Source organism: Sebastes umbrosus, chromosome 20 (assembly GCF_015220745.1).
Source record: "Sebastes umbrosus isolate fSebUmb1 chromosome 20, fSebUmb1.pri, whole genome shotgun sequence".
Taxonomy (NCBI): domain Eukaryota; kingdom Metazoa; phylum Chordata; class Actinopteri; order Perciformes; family Sebastidae; genus Sebastes; species Sebastes umbrosus.
The window spans coordinates 18,923,367-18,941,218 of record NC_051288.1 but is presented as its reverse complement, the minus strand read 5'-3'; the positions used below and the strand labels follow the sequence as shown (position 1 = coordinate 18,941,218).

The 17,852-nt window shown below is 40.5% G+C and overlaps 1 protein-coding gene across 4 annotated transcripts in view; it reads right to left on the bottom strand.

The window, feature by feature from the left end:
• The window catches only part of dock1 (dedicator of cytokinesis 1), a 213,360-nt gene that overhangs the window by 126,505 nt on the left and 69,003 nt on the right, over positions 1–17,852 (bottom strand). For 2 of the 4 annotated variants that reach the window (XM_037753937.1, XM_037753939.1), the window contains exons 23-28: positions 17,640–17,748; positions 16,441–16,452; positions 14,295–14,365; positions 10,924–11,030; positions 3,709–3,836; positions 1,055–1,150 (exon numbers count right to left, since the gene is read on the bottom strand). In XM_037753937.1, coding sequence (XP_037609865.1) covers positions 1,055–1,150; positions 3,709–3,836; positions 10,924–11,030; positions 14,295–14,365; positions 16,441–16,452; positions 17,640–17,748 — 523 coding nt within the window. The remainder of the gene's footprint in view (positions 1–1,054; positions 1,151–3,708; positions 3,837–10,923; positions 11,031–14,294; positions 14,366–16,440; positions 16,453–17,639; positions 17,749–17,852) is intronic. The other 2 variants (XM_037753938.1, XM_037753941.1) reach the window with 1 other exon arrangement.

Sequence of the window (17,852 nt, the reverse complement as noted above, 5' to 3'; positions counted from 1 at the left end):
TTGGGGCACCCCTGTAGCTCACCTGGTAAAGCGGGCGCCCCATGTACCAAAGGCTGAGTCCTTGCTGCAGCGGCCCAGGGTTTGAATCCAATCTGTGGCCCTTTGTTGCTGCATGTCATCCCCTCTCTCTCCCCCTTTCAACACTATCACTATCTCTATCAAATAAAGGCAAAAGCTTCCTATGCATGCTTGAAGTCCGGACAAAATGTCTCTCTCATCACTCTGTATTTAAGTGAGCTGTAAAAGTGCCCTCAGAGGACTTTCCTTCATCATAAAATCTTGCATAAAAACTACATGTTTATTACCCAAGTCTCCATTTCAAAGTCACATCGCAAGCTACATGCAGCTCTATTGAATACAAGCGTCAACAGGATACAATGGAATGAGTCAGAGAATACCTGAGTTGATATTCATGACCCAGCTAATATAGAAGTTGACATTTATTGGACTCTTTGGACTCATAAAAATGGATGAAGGCTTTGCTAACGGAAATAAGGCAGGGAGCATATTTACACCATGACTGATAAGTGTATTAATTGCTGCCGAGCTCTAGCTGAGAGAATGATTGCGAGAGGGATGCTAACGGCAGTGGAAGGGCTGCACGGTTTGTGTGATTAGATTACAGCACGGCACAGAGCATCAGCAATGTTCTAATAAGAGAGGGAGCAGACAAACAAACAGGCAAAACACACACACACACAAAAAAAAAATCGTGAAACAGCAAAACAAACACACACGCAGAGAGATCGGCACACAAACAACTGGCTGGAGAAAGATATGAGCAGATCAAAGGCAGCCTCAGATTGAGGTTGTGTGAAAGCTTTCTGCCAAGGTAGACTTTACCTTTAATGATAGCTTTGGAATGGAATTGGGAGTTGCAGTGGGCCTGTGGGAGTTAAGCTGGTTGTGGTACACAGGCCTCGAAAATTGGAGTGTGCGTGCACAAGTGTACGAGTTTGTATGTGTGTGATAACCAGGAGAAGAAAAAAACAGATCGAAAGAGAGCTAGTCGTGGGTATACAGCAAATAGTTGCAGAGAATCAGACAAACTTACAATGTGAGGGGACTCGCGGCCCATGGAGATGACTGTCCGGTTAACGGTCCTCAGCAGCTTCTCCATGACGACCTGCACGTGCCACTGGGTGGGACCCTGCAAAAAATACAGTTATTAACTTCTTACATTTCAAAATCGGTGGCTCCATCTGTTTTACAATAGATTTTGAGTGACTGATTGTTGAGTGCCAGTGAAAATTGACCCTAAAACCCAATTTTGTAGAGGCTGTTGGTCAAAGCTCGTCATGTACATTTGGTCAGTTATTGGCTCAAATAAGAAAAATACATCACCATAGAATAAGGACCAAAAAAAAAAATCAAGGTGCATTACCAATTAGGCCTGTCACGATGACTACTTTTGTTTTGTTATTTATGTTTTTGTTATAATTGTGTTAAACGATATTACTGGTCATTTCAAGACCATTTTATTCCACTGATATAATGATAATATAATAGCATAATAATACTTTAAAACAGTAATGAACTTTTAATTCTTAAAAATATTCAGACATTGAAATTTAAATGTGAAAAAAAATATTAAAATATCCTAAATAAAATATACTACACAGCCAAAACAAGAAAAAAAAAATGGATTCTCGGGCTCTGTTAACAAAAATGTGCAATGTCTGCACTACGCCTAAGTCTTACAATTGTAGGGAAAACCCTGCTGTTTATTCTGGCATCATATAGGTGACATTCTTATGTAAACAAACATACTTGTAAACAGAACGGGCAATATCAAGGTCAGCAAAAATGATCAAGGTCATGTCCATATCTCATAGGATAAGTCTAACGTAATTATCGTGACAGGCCTGTTACCAATAACTGCTAAAAAGCTAATTTCCTGACACTGTTTAAAGGTTTTCCTCCTTTAATTTCAAGAAATACACATAGTTTTTTGAGACCTCCTTCTAACTAAAACAACTGTGACTTCTTTACTGCTTTTTGGTGACACAACAAATAATGTGTTTGTCTTCATAAATAGATATGACAAATGTTAATACTGCTCTTCAAAAACTTGAAACTCTGCAGATACTTTGAGGATATTTTGTGCTAAGAGACAAATATGACTGATGCAGACAAAATTATTTATATATTGTGAATCCTAGCTTTTGGAGGGGGAAACACCCATGGGGCAGTTTTACCGTTGTCATAAGTGGGATGATTTTCCATGGATTTGCTTATTAGTGAGTTTCTCGCTGTCTCTGCCTGTCTGTCTGTGGGGGGAATATTCCAAGCAGACCGAGCTCTGCAGCGTCAACCTAAACTTTCAATAATTTACACAGCTCTCTTTCTGCGGTTGAAGAACTCGTGCACGCGGGTGTGTGCACGTACACAAACATTCACACAATCACAAGGTATGAAAGAGAGAGTGAGGCAGAGAGAGGAGGCAGGAAGAAAGAAGGAGTGTGATACGGAGAGCAAGTGGGAGATAATCCCTGGCAGAGTGGAGTGTGGGAGGCCAGGCCGCGGTGATCAATGGTGAGGGGAGTCTGAGAGGGCCTGAGGGAGGACATCAGGTGTCTGGGCATGGAAGAGGATGAAACGCACTCGTGAAGCAGCTGAGTGTTTGGGTGTATGTGTGTGTGTGTGTTATCGTGTGCATGTGAGGTCTGAGACTGATGCCAGAGAGTGAGGGATGTGGACTGAGTGAAAAACAGTGAAAATCAATTTCAGGAACGAAACAAAGCGATTAATCCATTAGTTGATCTGCAGAATGTAATTCTACAGTTATTTAAGGGGCACATGTTGCGTCTAAAAACGCCGCTTTCATCCTTTTATCCAAGGTACTTGGTAGGTTGCGCCTGCCGGTACTAAGCAACCAAAACCTGCTGTAATTTAGCAGTAAGCCTCACTGACTAAACTAAGCAAAGTCAATACAAAGATAAATGGATACTGCTCGATTTGTGTGTGTCAGTTTGGCTGACCTTTCAACCGGATGTTGTAACATCCTTGGACAGAAAGGGTGAAGCAAATAAAATAATCCGTGGGACAGATATAAGAAAGAAAAGATATCTGCCGGCTGTGATTGGTTGTTCGTCATCACGTAACATGCGGTGCACGTTGCTGTGTTAGAAAAGTTAATTATCTCAGAACGCACCAATCGCGCCTTGAAAAATAGGCGCTTAGGAACACTTCCACACGTCTACATTGACAACAATGGATTTAAGGGCGGAAAAAAAACGTGGCATGTGAACGATCCTTTAGGTATTTATCAAGGAAAAAATGTCAGATGTGAAAATTTGCTGCTTTTCTCAAGTTTTATGTAATTGTAAACTGAGAGTTTTGGGCGTTTGGACTGTTGGTTGGACGAAACAAGCAATTTGAAGATGTCACCTTGGGCTCTGGGAAGTTGTAATGGTATAAAAGTGATTTTATACTGGCTGCATACCAGGCTCTGTGATTGGTTTACTAGCTCAGCACCAACTCTACAGGTTAGTAAATTAACAGTGCTGTAAAATGTGCTCCTTTCAGGGCATGCAAGGCAATAAAATAAATCAAGAACAGCACACTGATTAGTAGCTGTTCAGTAAAATAACCACAGTCGAAAACATGCTTCATCTTTATGGAGGGACTCCTGGATCCTCTTGTTGCGCTACTGTTTATCCCAGAGGGAAATAAAAGTACACAAAGCTGGAGAGTTGTGTTCCTCACCACATCCTTCCTGTAGAGCACCTCCAGGATGTCACTAAGCAGCTGGCAGCAAGCCTTCGGCTCCTCTCGCTTCTCCAGGTGGAACTTCAGCTGGTCCGTCATCAGCGGCAGGAGGATCTCGCGGCAATCTGCGGGGACAACCAGCAAAATACACACGTTTACAATACTGATCAACACTCGGAGCAGATGATGGATCACACAAGGCACTGCAGCATATGCTCTCGACACACTTCTCGATGAAGATGCATGCAGCTTGTTAATGGTTTCCTCGCAGCTCGGAGGATTAAATTAAAAAAATATACAGAATTAATTTATTAATTAAACTGAATGTGGCAAAATATTACAAAATCCCTTGGAGTTGTGTGGTATTATCTCAATTATGTTTTATTTATTTAGAATATTTTAATATTATTTTTTTTTCACATTCCAATGTCTGAATATTCTTAAGAATTAAAAATGAATTGCTCTTTAAAAGGGTGTTCTTGCATTATTATGCTATTATATTACCATTATATTGGTGGCATAAAATGGTCTTAAAATGACAATAATATTGTTTATCACAATTATTATTTGGAAATATATATCGTAACAAAATTAGTCATCATGACAGGCCTACAACCGATCAAAAACCTTGCTTGAAATATCAGGTAAGAAAAGAAATAATCACCTAGCGAGACGACACCTCAACTAATGACTGTATATCTCAACACCAGCGTGAACAATCGGGCCATATTGATCCCTCTCCAGTATTGTCCATTGACGTGGTGCCCTTAATCAAAGCAGCTAACCTCTTACTGCCCCAGCGGGTAACAGCAGTAGTTTTACTAAATGTCAAACCTTGTAATTTTGAAAAGATAAAGTATGAACATGTTTAATAAAACTGTTTTCCGAGGGGTATAGATGACAGAATGATTCCTTTCTTTATGTCCTCTTTGCATCTAAAATGGCAAGTAAAGGCAGCGGAACAACAACAACTTTCTTAACAGTTACAACTAATTCAACACAACAAAAAATCAACCAGAAGATTTCGGCTGATGTTCACGCAAAAAACATCAAACAGTGAATTTCCATATGCAGAGGGAAGAGAATTTGGTTGGCGATTGGACATGGAGGACAGCAGAGATAAGCCAGAGAGTATTCTCATGGGAGGTAAACCTGAGGCAGTCTGCCACCAAATTATCATATTTTTTATTAAACCTTCTGATTTCAATCTTAGTGGCATTTGTGTATGTGTGTGGTGGGTTCACATTTAAAGCCCAGGGACAAATACTGGAGTTAGGTTGGTTCAATAAAAATATGCGGAGTATCGGTTAGGAGGTTAAGTGAATAACTTTCAGATTTGTGGAGAGAATATAAACTGATAACCTCGCTGCAAGAAAGGAAAATAAAGACGTTAACACCTCTAAATGCAGTCTAACACTTCTCACAAGGGCAAAGTATTGATGTACTATTGATGTACTGATGTAATGATGATGATAAATGTCATATTAAAAGAAAAGAACAAGAACAAAAGGGTTCAATCTGGAGCGACTAAGCCATCTTTTGAAATATTTACAAATTAGACATTCTGTTAAATGGAAAGTTCACTTCCGTCAAGGAAAAAACCCCAATAGAGTATGACCTACAACTACCAATAACGTTTCATAAAGCACCACAGTGGTATGAGATATGTCCTTGGGTAAATAGCAATGGTTGTAAAGACCTGGGTTGTAGAGGATTCTTTCCAGCAATGGGGAATATATCAGAGAAGCCACAGGCAAATTTATTCAATATAAAATACTTCATAGATATTATTACACCCCTACAAGACTCAATAAAATGAGTCTAATTAAAGTCAGTTTGTGCTGGAAATGTAAAACAGAACACGGTACATACATGCATGCATTATGGGAATGTCCCATAGTCTCTCCCTTGTGGAGAAATGTTCTGTTTATATTGTTAGAATCAAAGATCACCAAAGTTATGTCTCCTCGGGGATAAAAATGTAGTGGTGCAGTTGAGTAAATTTGCATTTAGTGTAGTGCTCGCTTGATTCTAAGATGTTGTTAAGAGCCTTAAACTTACACTGAAATTCTGTTGGGAACAAATGATTGGAATTGTTGCATGTGAAAAGATGCTGGGAAGATTGAACTGGAAAAAATGATATGATTTAAGAACAGCTTTAGAGGATTAATATCCGGAGAGAGCAACTTAACCTTGACAGGAATCTGATGGTTTGGTGCAGTACGTCTATAATTGCACTAATTCCCACCACATTATTGTAACCATATAACTTCCTTTCTCTTATCTGTGTCGGTTTAGTTACCTGCCTGTTTTTTTGTTGTGTGTGTGTGTGTTGGATATTCATTTTTTAGAAAATTCAATACAACTTTAAATTATATAAAAGAACAAAAAAAAGCAGTACACTGAGTGAAATCATCACCAATGCAGCGGCAGACTACAGGAACAACAGCACTCTTCAAATACCAATCTTTATAACGACAAGGTGGAGAGAAACCGCAGCTCTAAAGGGCCACCCAGCAATGGATTTCAATTCACAATCAATACCATCTCTCTACTTCACAGATAATGTTACAGCTTTAACAAGCAACTGGGACTAAATAAAACACAACATACACACACACACATATATACAGTATAAAGCTTTCCCAAATGTCAATACTGCTGAAGGCCGAATGCTAAACAGCAGAATGTAACGCATAATGAATAGCACGAACTACGGTGACCTCTTCATAAACGATACCCAGAGGTATTAGATATGAATCCTTTCAGTGTTTTATGTATGGATTGATTCCCACCAAGGTAGACGAAGAAAGGAAAGCCGATGCTTTCATCCCAATATGCACCGACAAAAAAACAGAACAGCATCTTTGACTGAGGTGAATGTCTTCATGTCTTCAGGAGCTGTTTCTATTTTTCTGTCTGGATTACTGGTATTAACTATAAACCAGAGCTCCACACAGAGACCACGATGAAGCTCTGTAATAAAAGTGTAATGAATAAATTGCGTAGTAATTAGCAATTTAACAAATAAAAGACTTTTGAAATTTCATTTTGAATGACTCATGGCATTGATTAGTGCTTCAATTACACTCTGATTCTGTTTGTAGCAATCTAGGAAATCTCACATAGCTGGACTCCTTTTAAATGGCTTTTAATAATCCTAATTCAAAAATAATTACGGGCAAGCTCCTACTTGAAGATGTTATGTTAACAAAATATGGGGTCCAAATGATAAATCATAGTTTGGCAATTTGCAAGTTGCTGCAAAAGTGTTTGTGTGAAAAAAAAAACTCAAAAGGCTTCAAGAACAAGTGGGAGATGTTTGTAAGAAATTAACTGACTTTTGCAACAACTTGCAAATTGCCAAACTATGATTTATCATTTGGACCCCATATTTTGTTAATATAACATCTTCAAGTAGGAGCTTGCCTGTAATTATTTTTCAATTACAGGCAAGTAATAGGAAAGGTAACAGCGACCAAAATACACAAGGCTTACCCTCTGAGGATCATTAAATTGCTCACTCAATTACACAGTAATCCTTGTGAGACATATTACATACAACGGCAAATGGGTGGCACAAGATGAAAGGTTGAGCTGACATCTAAATCACAAAAAGGGCTCACTCTTCAGGGAGCGTGATTGTGTTCAGCAAATGTCATGGCAATCTTTTTTGTACATTTTGGAGTGTCTTGTGTAAGGAACATGGCCCGAGTGTGTTGCTACAGAGCAGGAGGTCATCAAAACAAGAGTATTTCTCATCTTTCTAATAAAATAATTCTGATTATCCGTTGCAAATTACATGGAAATCCAACCATCACTTCTCGCAATATCCTTTCAGGAACTTAAGTGTTGGAAAAGTGGAAATTTAGTCCCGTTGGTGGTGCTAAATGAAAGCTCACAGTCAGTAGGATTTATCCCAATCCATTCAATGGTTGTCAAGATATTTGACATTGGACCAAAGCATTGAACCTATTGACTCTGCCACCCCCTAAAGTCCCATTAACAACAACCCTAGTCCTCCTCAGTGACTGAGTTAAGAGCATGGACAAATGCTCTGACTAAACATCTGAAAAAGCTCCACAAATCATCAGTGAATTGCCTCTGATGTCTGATGGCAGTGTTGTGTACAGGCTGCTCTACGATACAGCTATTGTTCACATAAAACTTTCACCGGTAAATACCTGAAAAAGAATATTATGGATGTTAAGAGTTTGCCTTGTCACGTGTTAGCTAGCCCTGACACAACGTGACAACCATGTCTGCACTGCACATATTTTTAGCAATCCGCCTGATACAGCTTAAAGCCAAACTGTGTGTTTTTATGTACATGTGCTTCGTAATCTTCCAGGGGTTGAACACAAAAGCAAATCTATCTGAGGGCGTCTCACATTGTGTGGAGTGTTTAATACCTTGTTTTTACAGGGCCTTCATTCCCTTTGTGCGTCCTCCACACTCAAATACACACACTGACGCATAAATGGACGTGTGAGCGTACATATAAATGCACACACACACATACACTAGTGGTGGGGCGGGAGCGGGACAAGCAGAGTGGAACTATCAAGCTGGGCCATGAGCGCTCTCCTCAAACTTCCGGCGCAAACAGATTTTAGACGCTACAGTGATTTCCCCCCCTTTAACACAGACCAGGAGAGCAGCTGACATATTTGTTCTCTTCCAATGAGCCCATTTGCAAGTGATTTATGCGCCCGTCCCGCTCTCTTTTACATCATAAACAGTGAAGGTGACACAACGTTGTGCCTCCAAAATAAAAAAAAAGACAGAGAAAACTTCCCTCTTTTCTGAGTTCATTAAGTTTCCATCTGCAGCAGGGACTTGCGTATGCATACCAATCACATTCAACACACAGCATTTCAATTTCAAACGTATATATGAAACCCATGGAAAAAAGGGATGTCGTCTCATTGTCAAAAAGTCTTCATTTTAAAACAGAAATAAGCCCATCGGGGACTGAAAAATACTCATTTAAGATGAGCTCTTACACAGAAACAGTTAATATGTTAATCACTGTGCAGCCTACAGGAAAGAAAACACTTCCAGCAGTGAACACATTCAATGCATATTGATGAGCGTGTGATGAGCTTAGAAACTCCACGTTGAGTAGATTGGTTGCCTCTTGCTGGGCGTTCATTTGCTCCCGAGTATTCCAGTACATTTCACTTTGGGATTGGCTAGCTAGGGAACCTTTCAGGGACCACCTGGGGGATCAGGATGCATCTAACAACGGCTCCAAAGAGCATGTGCACTTACTACAGCTGATTAGACCACCTTTAAAAACCGCCTGACTGAGTCATTTGCTCATCGCAGTGGTCATTATCTGCAATAAAACATCTCCAAAGTGGAACTCAGCTTGATACGGATGTGAAAGGACCATTTTACTTGGCAGTTAAGCCTTCTCCATGACTGGTTTTGCACAGTTTAAAAAACGTGCATGCGCTTAATAGGCTGCAGGAGATGTCGAAAGCACCGGTGCGTGAAGCCGTTGTGAGAAAACCGAGCGGCGGGGTAGCCTATATCTGCATCACAGCAACGAGTCCACCGGCTAATCAGCAGGCCATTCACAAGCATCGGGGAGGCTTGGCGGTCCACAATTACACCAACAGATCAATAGTAATGACTGGAGCACCACACACTGAGCACTGCCCTTCAATAGTTACTCACTAAACTGGCCAAACCACCAATCACACAATTTTATGTGGCTAAAGTATGAAAGGACTGCATCATTAAGCTGAAGGCAGAGACATTTACACTGTGTATTCATTAGCACAAACGTGCCATCACACCCTGTCCAAATTCCATTTCAGAATTTCTTTGTGCTGATGACGGAGGCGGCGAGCAGCCGTGCAAGTGGTTAATTGTTGTCCACTCTTTTTTACGCTACGCCGACCGCTCTGAGGCGCGCGTTGTCCCTGCCAGCCACATTAAATCACTGTTGCTATTTCATTTGGTTAGGGAACTTTGCATTTAATTTACCACCACTGAACAGTATGTGTGTGTGTGTGTGTGTGTGTGTGTGTGTGAATGTGTTTGTCTCTAAATCAGGACCTAACCTAACATGGCCTCAGAGGACTGCCGCCTCTAGCAAAATGCTTGGCCCTCGACCGTCACTGCAGCAGGAGCCTGTCTGCAGGACGCCGCAGGCTAGCCTGGCTGCAGAGACTGGACATCATTAACCATCTCTACATCCCTGCCCTTCATATTTGACATTACTACAATATGGTCAAATAAAATAGCATGGTGCTCATGTGTACTATGAAAGTGTTGTTGGGGTGGTAAAAGGAAACAAGAACAGAAATGATGGGATAAACACACTTTAAAGAAAAAAGGATTAAATAGTAAATCAGAGAGGAAAGGAGCAGCTGAGACTGGAAAACTGGGTACATGTGAATATCAATATTCTAATTAGGGCTGTCAAAGTTAACACATTAATGCAAATGATCTTTTGGAGGGTGTAGCGGGCTCAGTTTTAATGCTAGTGTGAAGATACTGGTATCATATGAAACTAAAAAACCATAGGAATCCATTGGTACCAACCATGTCGTACTGCCTACTCGCGAAGGAGGCTAAATAACGTTCAAAACCAACGCTAAATTTCAGCGAGGAAAAACTGGCATGGCCATTTTTAAAGGTGTCCCTTGACCTCTGACCTCAAGATGTGTGAATGAAAATGGGTTCTATGGGTATCCACGAGTCTCCCCTTTACAGACATGCCCACTTTATGATAATCACATGCAGTTTGGGGCAAGTCATAGTCAATAATAAATACACACAGTTGCCTAAAGCAAGCATATTTGCCCACTCCTGTGTTGATAAGAGTATTAAATACTTGACAAATCTCCCTATAAGGTACATATTGAACAGATGAAAAATGTGCGATTAATCGTGATTAACTATGGACAATCATGTGATTAATCGCGATTAAATATTTGAATCGATTGACAGCCCTATTTCTAATAGAGACCAGTCCCAGTGATTTTAACAGTGACGTTGCTTAACTCTCTTAGATAACAAGAGGGATTTCCACTACGCTTCACCAATGACCTTTACTGTGGGCTCACACAGAGCTCGCAGGAAGGAGGCAGGTGGTGTGTGTGATTGCCTATATTACTGCACCGTGAGTGAAGGTGCATGCACTGAAGAACTGTGAGTACAGTTTGTGTGTGTGTGTGTGTGTGTGTGTGCTCTCACCGTGATGAGTAAAGAGATCGCTGTGGACAATGTCAATCAGACAGTCTAGCTTCTGTTTCACCAGGCGACCCAGAGGGACCTTTAGGATGAACTCGGTGAACAGCTTGCTGTGGAGACAGGAGGAGGACAATAAAGACAAAAGGTCAGACTGATCAGGCATCTTGGGCTGGCTGACTGCTTCCCATCACGAGCAATCATCCAAAAAGGCAATTAAAGGCCCTGCACACACCCACACAGGTACTTTTCAGATGTTCTTGCTAGGGTTAGAGGATATGACAATATATAGCGTGAGACAATAGAGATTTGTCAACTGACCCAGAGGAATAACCTGGGATGAACTCTGAGGACAGCTTGTTACCAGAGATATTCTGACGTAAACTGTCAACTGCCAAGCTTAAAAGTTTTATTATTGACCACTAATCACTAAATCTAAGTGTATATATAGCAAGTCTGACTTAAAGTTATATTTAAGACAAAGACTAGGTCTACTTTTATGCAACTGGCCCCATGTGCTGATGACTGACACTGACTTCATATACTTGAAATGATAAACGTTTCCCAACAAGTTCAACAAAACTGTCAGTCAAGTCAGAGATGATGTCCATTACACCCACACAGTCCTGAGAGGAGTCTCATCAGCCCAACTAAGTGAAAACACCTGCGTGGGTGAGTGCGACCTTCACCTCCAATAGCTTCAGCATACTTTAAATGTTGCATCTGTTTCACTCACACTGCTGTCCTAAAGGATTTCTAGTTTTATGCAGCCTTGTATACCAATGCATTATATTCAACTAAATATTTTTTTTAGAATGAGGATTCATTTTTTCGCATAGCTCAGCAAGATCATAGACTATGAGCATTCGACAATTCAGAGCCTGAAAGATAAATCTGCATTCACGCGCACACATAAGGCTGACAGTTTTCTCCTCGATGAAGGGGCCAGGTGCTTGTTATGCTGGCAAGCTGAGGCTCAAGGAGGAGAGGAAAAGGTTCTGGCAGGGGATGAAACACCCCCAACGCCCCTAAGGCTTCAATTTAGTCGCCCAGAGCTCGGCCGCTCAGCTAGGTTTGCCCTAACAACAGGAACAGCTGATGCCACCTTTGACAGTAATTTATAGGTAAGTGAATGGTTCGTAAGGACCAAGGCTTTCAGAATTAAAGCTGAAATCAAAAAGCTTTTCTCATGTCGTTTTCTCTCAAACTACAGAAAAGATGCAGCATTGTGCTTGTTATGTGGCCTCCAGCACAAATACTATATATTATTAACTTTATTGGAGCTGTCAACCAGGACAGGTGTGACCCAATAATTCAATCAACATCTCCCGATAGCAGTCCAAACTGTCTCTCCAAGCCCATAAATGTGCCAGTTTGTGTGTTTTACTGCACTTCACCATACAGCTTGATATGGTTCCTTTGGCTGCAAAGTATAGGGAGGAGGTACGGGGAAGTCATCAGTCAATTATTTTTTAAATCACCAAATTTTAGTGCGAGTCATTATGAATGACACAATTAAGAATGAATGCTTTGACTCGATTGAAATGAAACACAATCAGTGTCACACAGAAGGAAGTACTGAATTAAATCGAGAAGGAAGGTGAGTAAAAAGAAAAAAAAATCACTCTAGGAAGCTGTGAGAGCTGAACAGAGAAACGGTGCACGGTAGACAGAATGGATGAGCTGACAGACTATCTTCCACCTCTGACAAAAGAGCCCCCTTCACTGTGGCTGTGCTAGAGGTGGAGTGGAGCCGAGGCCAGGGGCAGGGATTGGTGGTCCAGAATCTGCTGTGAGAATGGCTGCTGCCCAGGTACAAATGGAAGAGGCTCCTCGCTGAGTGCTTGCAAATGAACAGGCAAAGCACATTTCAAGGTCTGGGAAAATACCGACATGTAGTGGCACTTACTTGTGCCAGCCGACATAAAAATAAATCCAAGAGCCAAGTTTTGTTTTGGATGGTAAAATATTTGTTGAAATAATGTGCGACAACACAGGATGCGGAGGTGGACAGATCCTGTCAGCAACTCGTCTCATCTTTTTTTTTGATTAATTTAGTAACTAGATGATGGTATAAACAACCGCCTCATCATCAAATAAATGGCTTTTCGCTGCGTGAAAATGTACTGGTTTTATTTCATTAAAGTGTATTCATTTCTCCTTGTTTGATCCAACATGTAAAGCTTTTGATTAAGGATGACATTATTTTGTGCCAATTTTCACAGACTTCCATTAAATTCAACCTCTCTTCTGACTTTCAACAGAAGGAATAAAACACGAGTAGTTTAGACTCCTGGTCAGAAGCGATCTGCTGATTTCCTTCCTATTGATTTAACTGTCTGTGTACAGGATGCATATTTCTTTATGACATAATTAGGACAAAATCAGCGCGACTCACGTATGAATATATTCATCTGAACTAAATATTAACATGTGATAAAATGTTTAAGCAAAACATGAACAAAATATGTGTTTTTAAAGATTAATCTGCAGCTTAAAAGTATTTCACTGAATACATTAGAAAAGCTTATTCGTAAATATATCACTCCATAAATGAGGCCATTCTTTTTTTGTTTTTGTGCCTTATAGCGTAACAGATTAAAGTCATTCAAATGGGGCAGAAAATCAAGGGCACACCCATGAGGCATTTGTCACGAATGCAGTTTTGGAACACAAAAATTATATGAAAGTAAAGTTTAGTCATTTGAAAGTTACAGCACATTAATTTCTATAATGTAAGAGTTTTCTTTTCCATTTTATTCAACGTTATAAATATGTGATTTAGTACCACAGTAACGTTGTCGTTCATAAATCGTTTATTATTAAGACGAGCATTAAGCTGTGGCAGATGACATTCACGGTAGACGACGTTAACTGAAACGGACACTTGAGTGGAGCTGTCAGTAGGTTTCCAAGGCAACCGGAGCGTGTTTAACTGCTGTCCATCACAGTACAGCTACTGAATGTAAAACCAGCCTAAAGGTAGAGAGAGCCAGACAAAAAAAACAAATAAATGGTGCTTCTAAGTCTTTACAGCGGCACAATATCCCATCAGCTTGTTAGGCATTCATATAAACATGAAATTTGAATTCAAGCGGACGCTTCGCAAAACAAAAGCAATTAAGATTCCTCCTTTCATTCTCTGGCAAAAACACCATTTAAGTCCAATTTGAACATTTCTGTAAACATTTGCTTTAATGTGCTGCCTGTGAAACTCACAGAAAGATGCGAAAAAAAGTACATAAAATAGTTACCAGAGAGTGCAGTTCACCTCTACCATTGAATAATTTCCCCTCAAATTATAACCGTGTACTGCAGGTGTCTTTGCAACAACAACAACAGAGCATAAGAAAATGCAATGGATCATGTGAAATTACCTCAGTTCCTTTGGATCAAACACCAGCTTGACATCATTGACGATGGTGGGAACGTACTTCAGTGCAGCACCCTTAACCAGGAAAATAAAAGAAACCATTAAATCATTTTCAGCTCTATGTTAATAATTAGTTCAGTCATGGATTGATTTTGTACGCTACACAAGTACGGAGGGAATTGTGTGTAGTTGTTAAGTGTAAATGTGTCTGATTCTGTGTCGTCCTTTTCTGTTTCACTAATGAAAACAGTGTGCCTCTCAGTAACATACATGCTGTACTACACATTTTGCCTTCTGTGGGCATTGGGCTACCTCCAGTTCTGAAAAGTGAAGCCAATGCTGAAGTGCCTTAAACTTGCATTATTTCTAATAGCCAACAGGGGGCGACTCCTCTGGTTGCAAAAAGAAGTCTGATTGTATAGAAGTCTATGAGAAATGAGCCTACTTCTCACTTGATTTATTACCTCAGTAAACATTGTAAACATGAGTTTATGGTCTCAATCACTAGTTTCAAGTCTTCTTCAATACAGCGTGATGTTCATTTAGTAAATTATGGTCCCATTTAGAGTCAAATAGACCATAAAGCAGCCTCCTTCCTATTGTATCTTAATATATTTGAGGGCACGGGGTGGGGTTAAGACTTTAGGTCTCGGTTTATTTATAAACCGAGACCTATCTCTGATCGCTCTGTCATGATACCACGATAGATACAGCCAGATACGATCTACTATTTACCCATCTATACTATAATAAAGACATCAAGTGCGTGCGCCCAGTGGCTGATTTCAGAGCCATCCATTAATAATGCGAATGATTAAGCAAGCTGAAACTTCCCTCTCTAACTGCCTGCCGCTAAACGCCGGCCAAGGCGGGTTGGGGTGTTTATACAGCATCTGTGCAAATTAGCAGCAGTGCCAGCCTGTCTTCACAGAGGTTGATTAGCCATACAGATGTAGCGCTACAATCCCCCCGTTTGTTATTGTGCCTGGTTTATTTCTGAAAATGTATGAAAGGTAATTAGGTTCAAAAGGAGAGAGTTACTAAGTTCAGTGAACAAAACTTCTGTTAGCAATCCTGTCTGAGGAACATATTTCTGAACGCAGAGGCAGAGACTGAATTCAGAGGAACACTGTGAATAGTCCTGACCTCCAAATAAAATCCTGCTTCAATACACTCTCATTTAAATATATATTTTTAGTGCTTATGCGTAACTCAAAACCTTCACCTTCCTCTGCAGACAGAAAGAGTTGGGGAGACTGAAACTTGGATTTCAAAAGGTGCTGTTTGACTTTGATTCAGTTAGCAACCCTGGCTCTGCTCAACTGCATCTGTTTACCCCTTGAAGAAGCCATTTTAACAGAATGTCTCTGTTTTACTTTGTTCTCAGCAGCAACTTAATTCGCACCTGTTGCGCAGGGATGTGTTGTGTGAAGTGTCACGACGAGTCTCAGAGGAGTTGTGTCTCCTGCTCTTGTTCCCGTGTGCGCCTCACAGTCACCAGGATCATGCATTTATTCGTGTGTTTTAGTGCGAGTCATTATGAATGACACAATTAAGAATGAATGCTTTGACTCGATTGAAATGAAACACAATCAGTGTCACACACTGAGAAGGGAAGTACTGAATTATTTATCAATTTATCAAAGTTTTCTCCTGCACTTCAGTCGCTCTGTCCAGATGTTCATCAGGATTCAGACTTGCGGTATGATGGGACTGCTCATTAGCTCCCACCTGTCACAGTGCTTTCACAAGGGCGGACTTGGGAAGAAACCCAGCATTCCTCGCTTTCGTGCCCGTTCCTCAAGATCAGTTTTTAATTTACTGACAGTAAAGCTAATATCTCACCCAATTACACAGCAACTGACTCCTAATTGACTCCTGAGCCTCGCCTATGGTTGAGCGTGCACATGGATCTACTGTAGGTGTGCCAAGGTGCACGTACATTGTGATTATGTTATCTCTAAAAAGCATAGGTGTGTGTGTGTGTGTGTGTGTGCACATCGGCAGGTTTTGAGTGCATCTGCAGGAAAATATATGCTTGTGAGTTTGTTGCAAATCTGGAGTCACTGAGTTTGGGGTCAAGGACAATGAAATGCAAACACAATGGAGAGAGCTTAAAGGCACAAGGAGCAAGGCAGTGAAATAAATACCTTAAGGAGCAGCTAAAGAGCAGAAGGCCAGAGGAGCCCCAGACCACAGGACAGTCAAGGTCAGAGTGAAATGGAGGGAGAGGAAAAACACAAACACACATATAGAAGTAAAGACAGACAAGAGAAAACAACACGACATACATACATGTGTGGATGCAAGAGAAATCAGAAAGATTAGGGCCGCACAGAACACCATCGAGTAATTCAGTTTTTGATTTTTGTCGCTGCAGATGCATTTCGGTCCGTACTTAAAAAGTATTGCGGTTCCAGACTGAGCTCTGATCTTCAGGGAATAGTTCAACTTTTTGGGGAAATATACTTACTGGATGCTGGCTTTAGCTTCATATTTATCCTACAGAAAAAACTCTAAAGGCCTTTACACATCGGGGGCGTGACGAATAAACGATGCGAAAATGTGAAATACTCGCCTACGAATATTATATGTCTTTTATTGTGAAAGGAAGGAGTGGATCTGGTCTGTTCTGCCTTTGTCAAAGTTGAAGGAGTAATAAAGTTTGCCATCTTGGTTCAGACTACGGAGGCTCCGTGTTGCTGTTTTATAAATATAGGCGTAACTCAAACTGTTCCTTACAATATGATTGGTTGATGCCTTTACTCGTGGTGCAAAAGCTCAGTAAAATCAAAAAAAGTATGCAGTTTTTTCGCCCATAATATTTGCGTTCTGTGTGAAACTATTTATGACAAAAACAACAGTTCAAAAAATATCTTGGCATGCAAATTAATTGCACAAAAAACACCACCACCGGTGTGTAACGGCTTTAACTCTGAAGTAAATAAGCGTATTTCCCAAAATACTGAACTATTCCTTTAAGCACCTATTTAAGATGCTCTTTAATAAACACATTTTATTTCATGTGCAGCCCTAACAAGGTCACACGGAGAGAAAATTAGAGTAAAGATCAGGAAAATCTGCACAAAGAGATGCGACAAAAGGTAAAGAAAGCAGATAATACAGAACATAAAGACCGTCAACGAGCAGAGGCCTAATATTAATGTCCAATAAGCTGCTGTATTAGTTTACATCTAACAAGACAGATGCATCTCTAATCACAGCAGATTTATTTACTATTCACACAGCAGCAGTTATTTACTATTCTCGCAGCAGCAGCAGCTACATATTTCTTGGCACTGAGTTTGAGCGATAGTGTGCAGTTGGACTTGCGTGAGAGTCAGCCTACCTTCACCATGCCAGTGTTCTCTGAATTACTGTTCATCATGTCATTAAAGGATGTGAAAAGGTTCCTCAAGGACTCCATGAAGTCGGCCTCTCCTTTGTTCTCGTAGAGCCTGGGAGGAGATGAAGTAGAGAATTACATTGGCAGATGATCACAAGGCTGTTGTTTGTTTCATCCCAGTGTAAACAGCCCCGCCCGCAGTGGAAACAGCAAGAG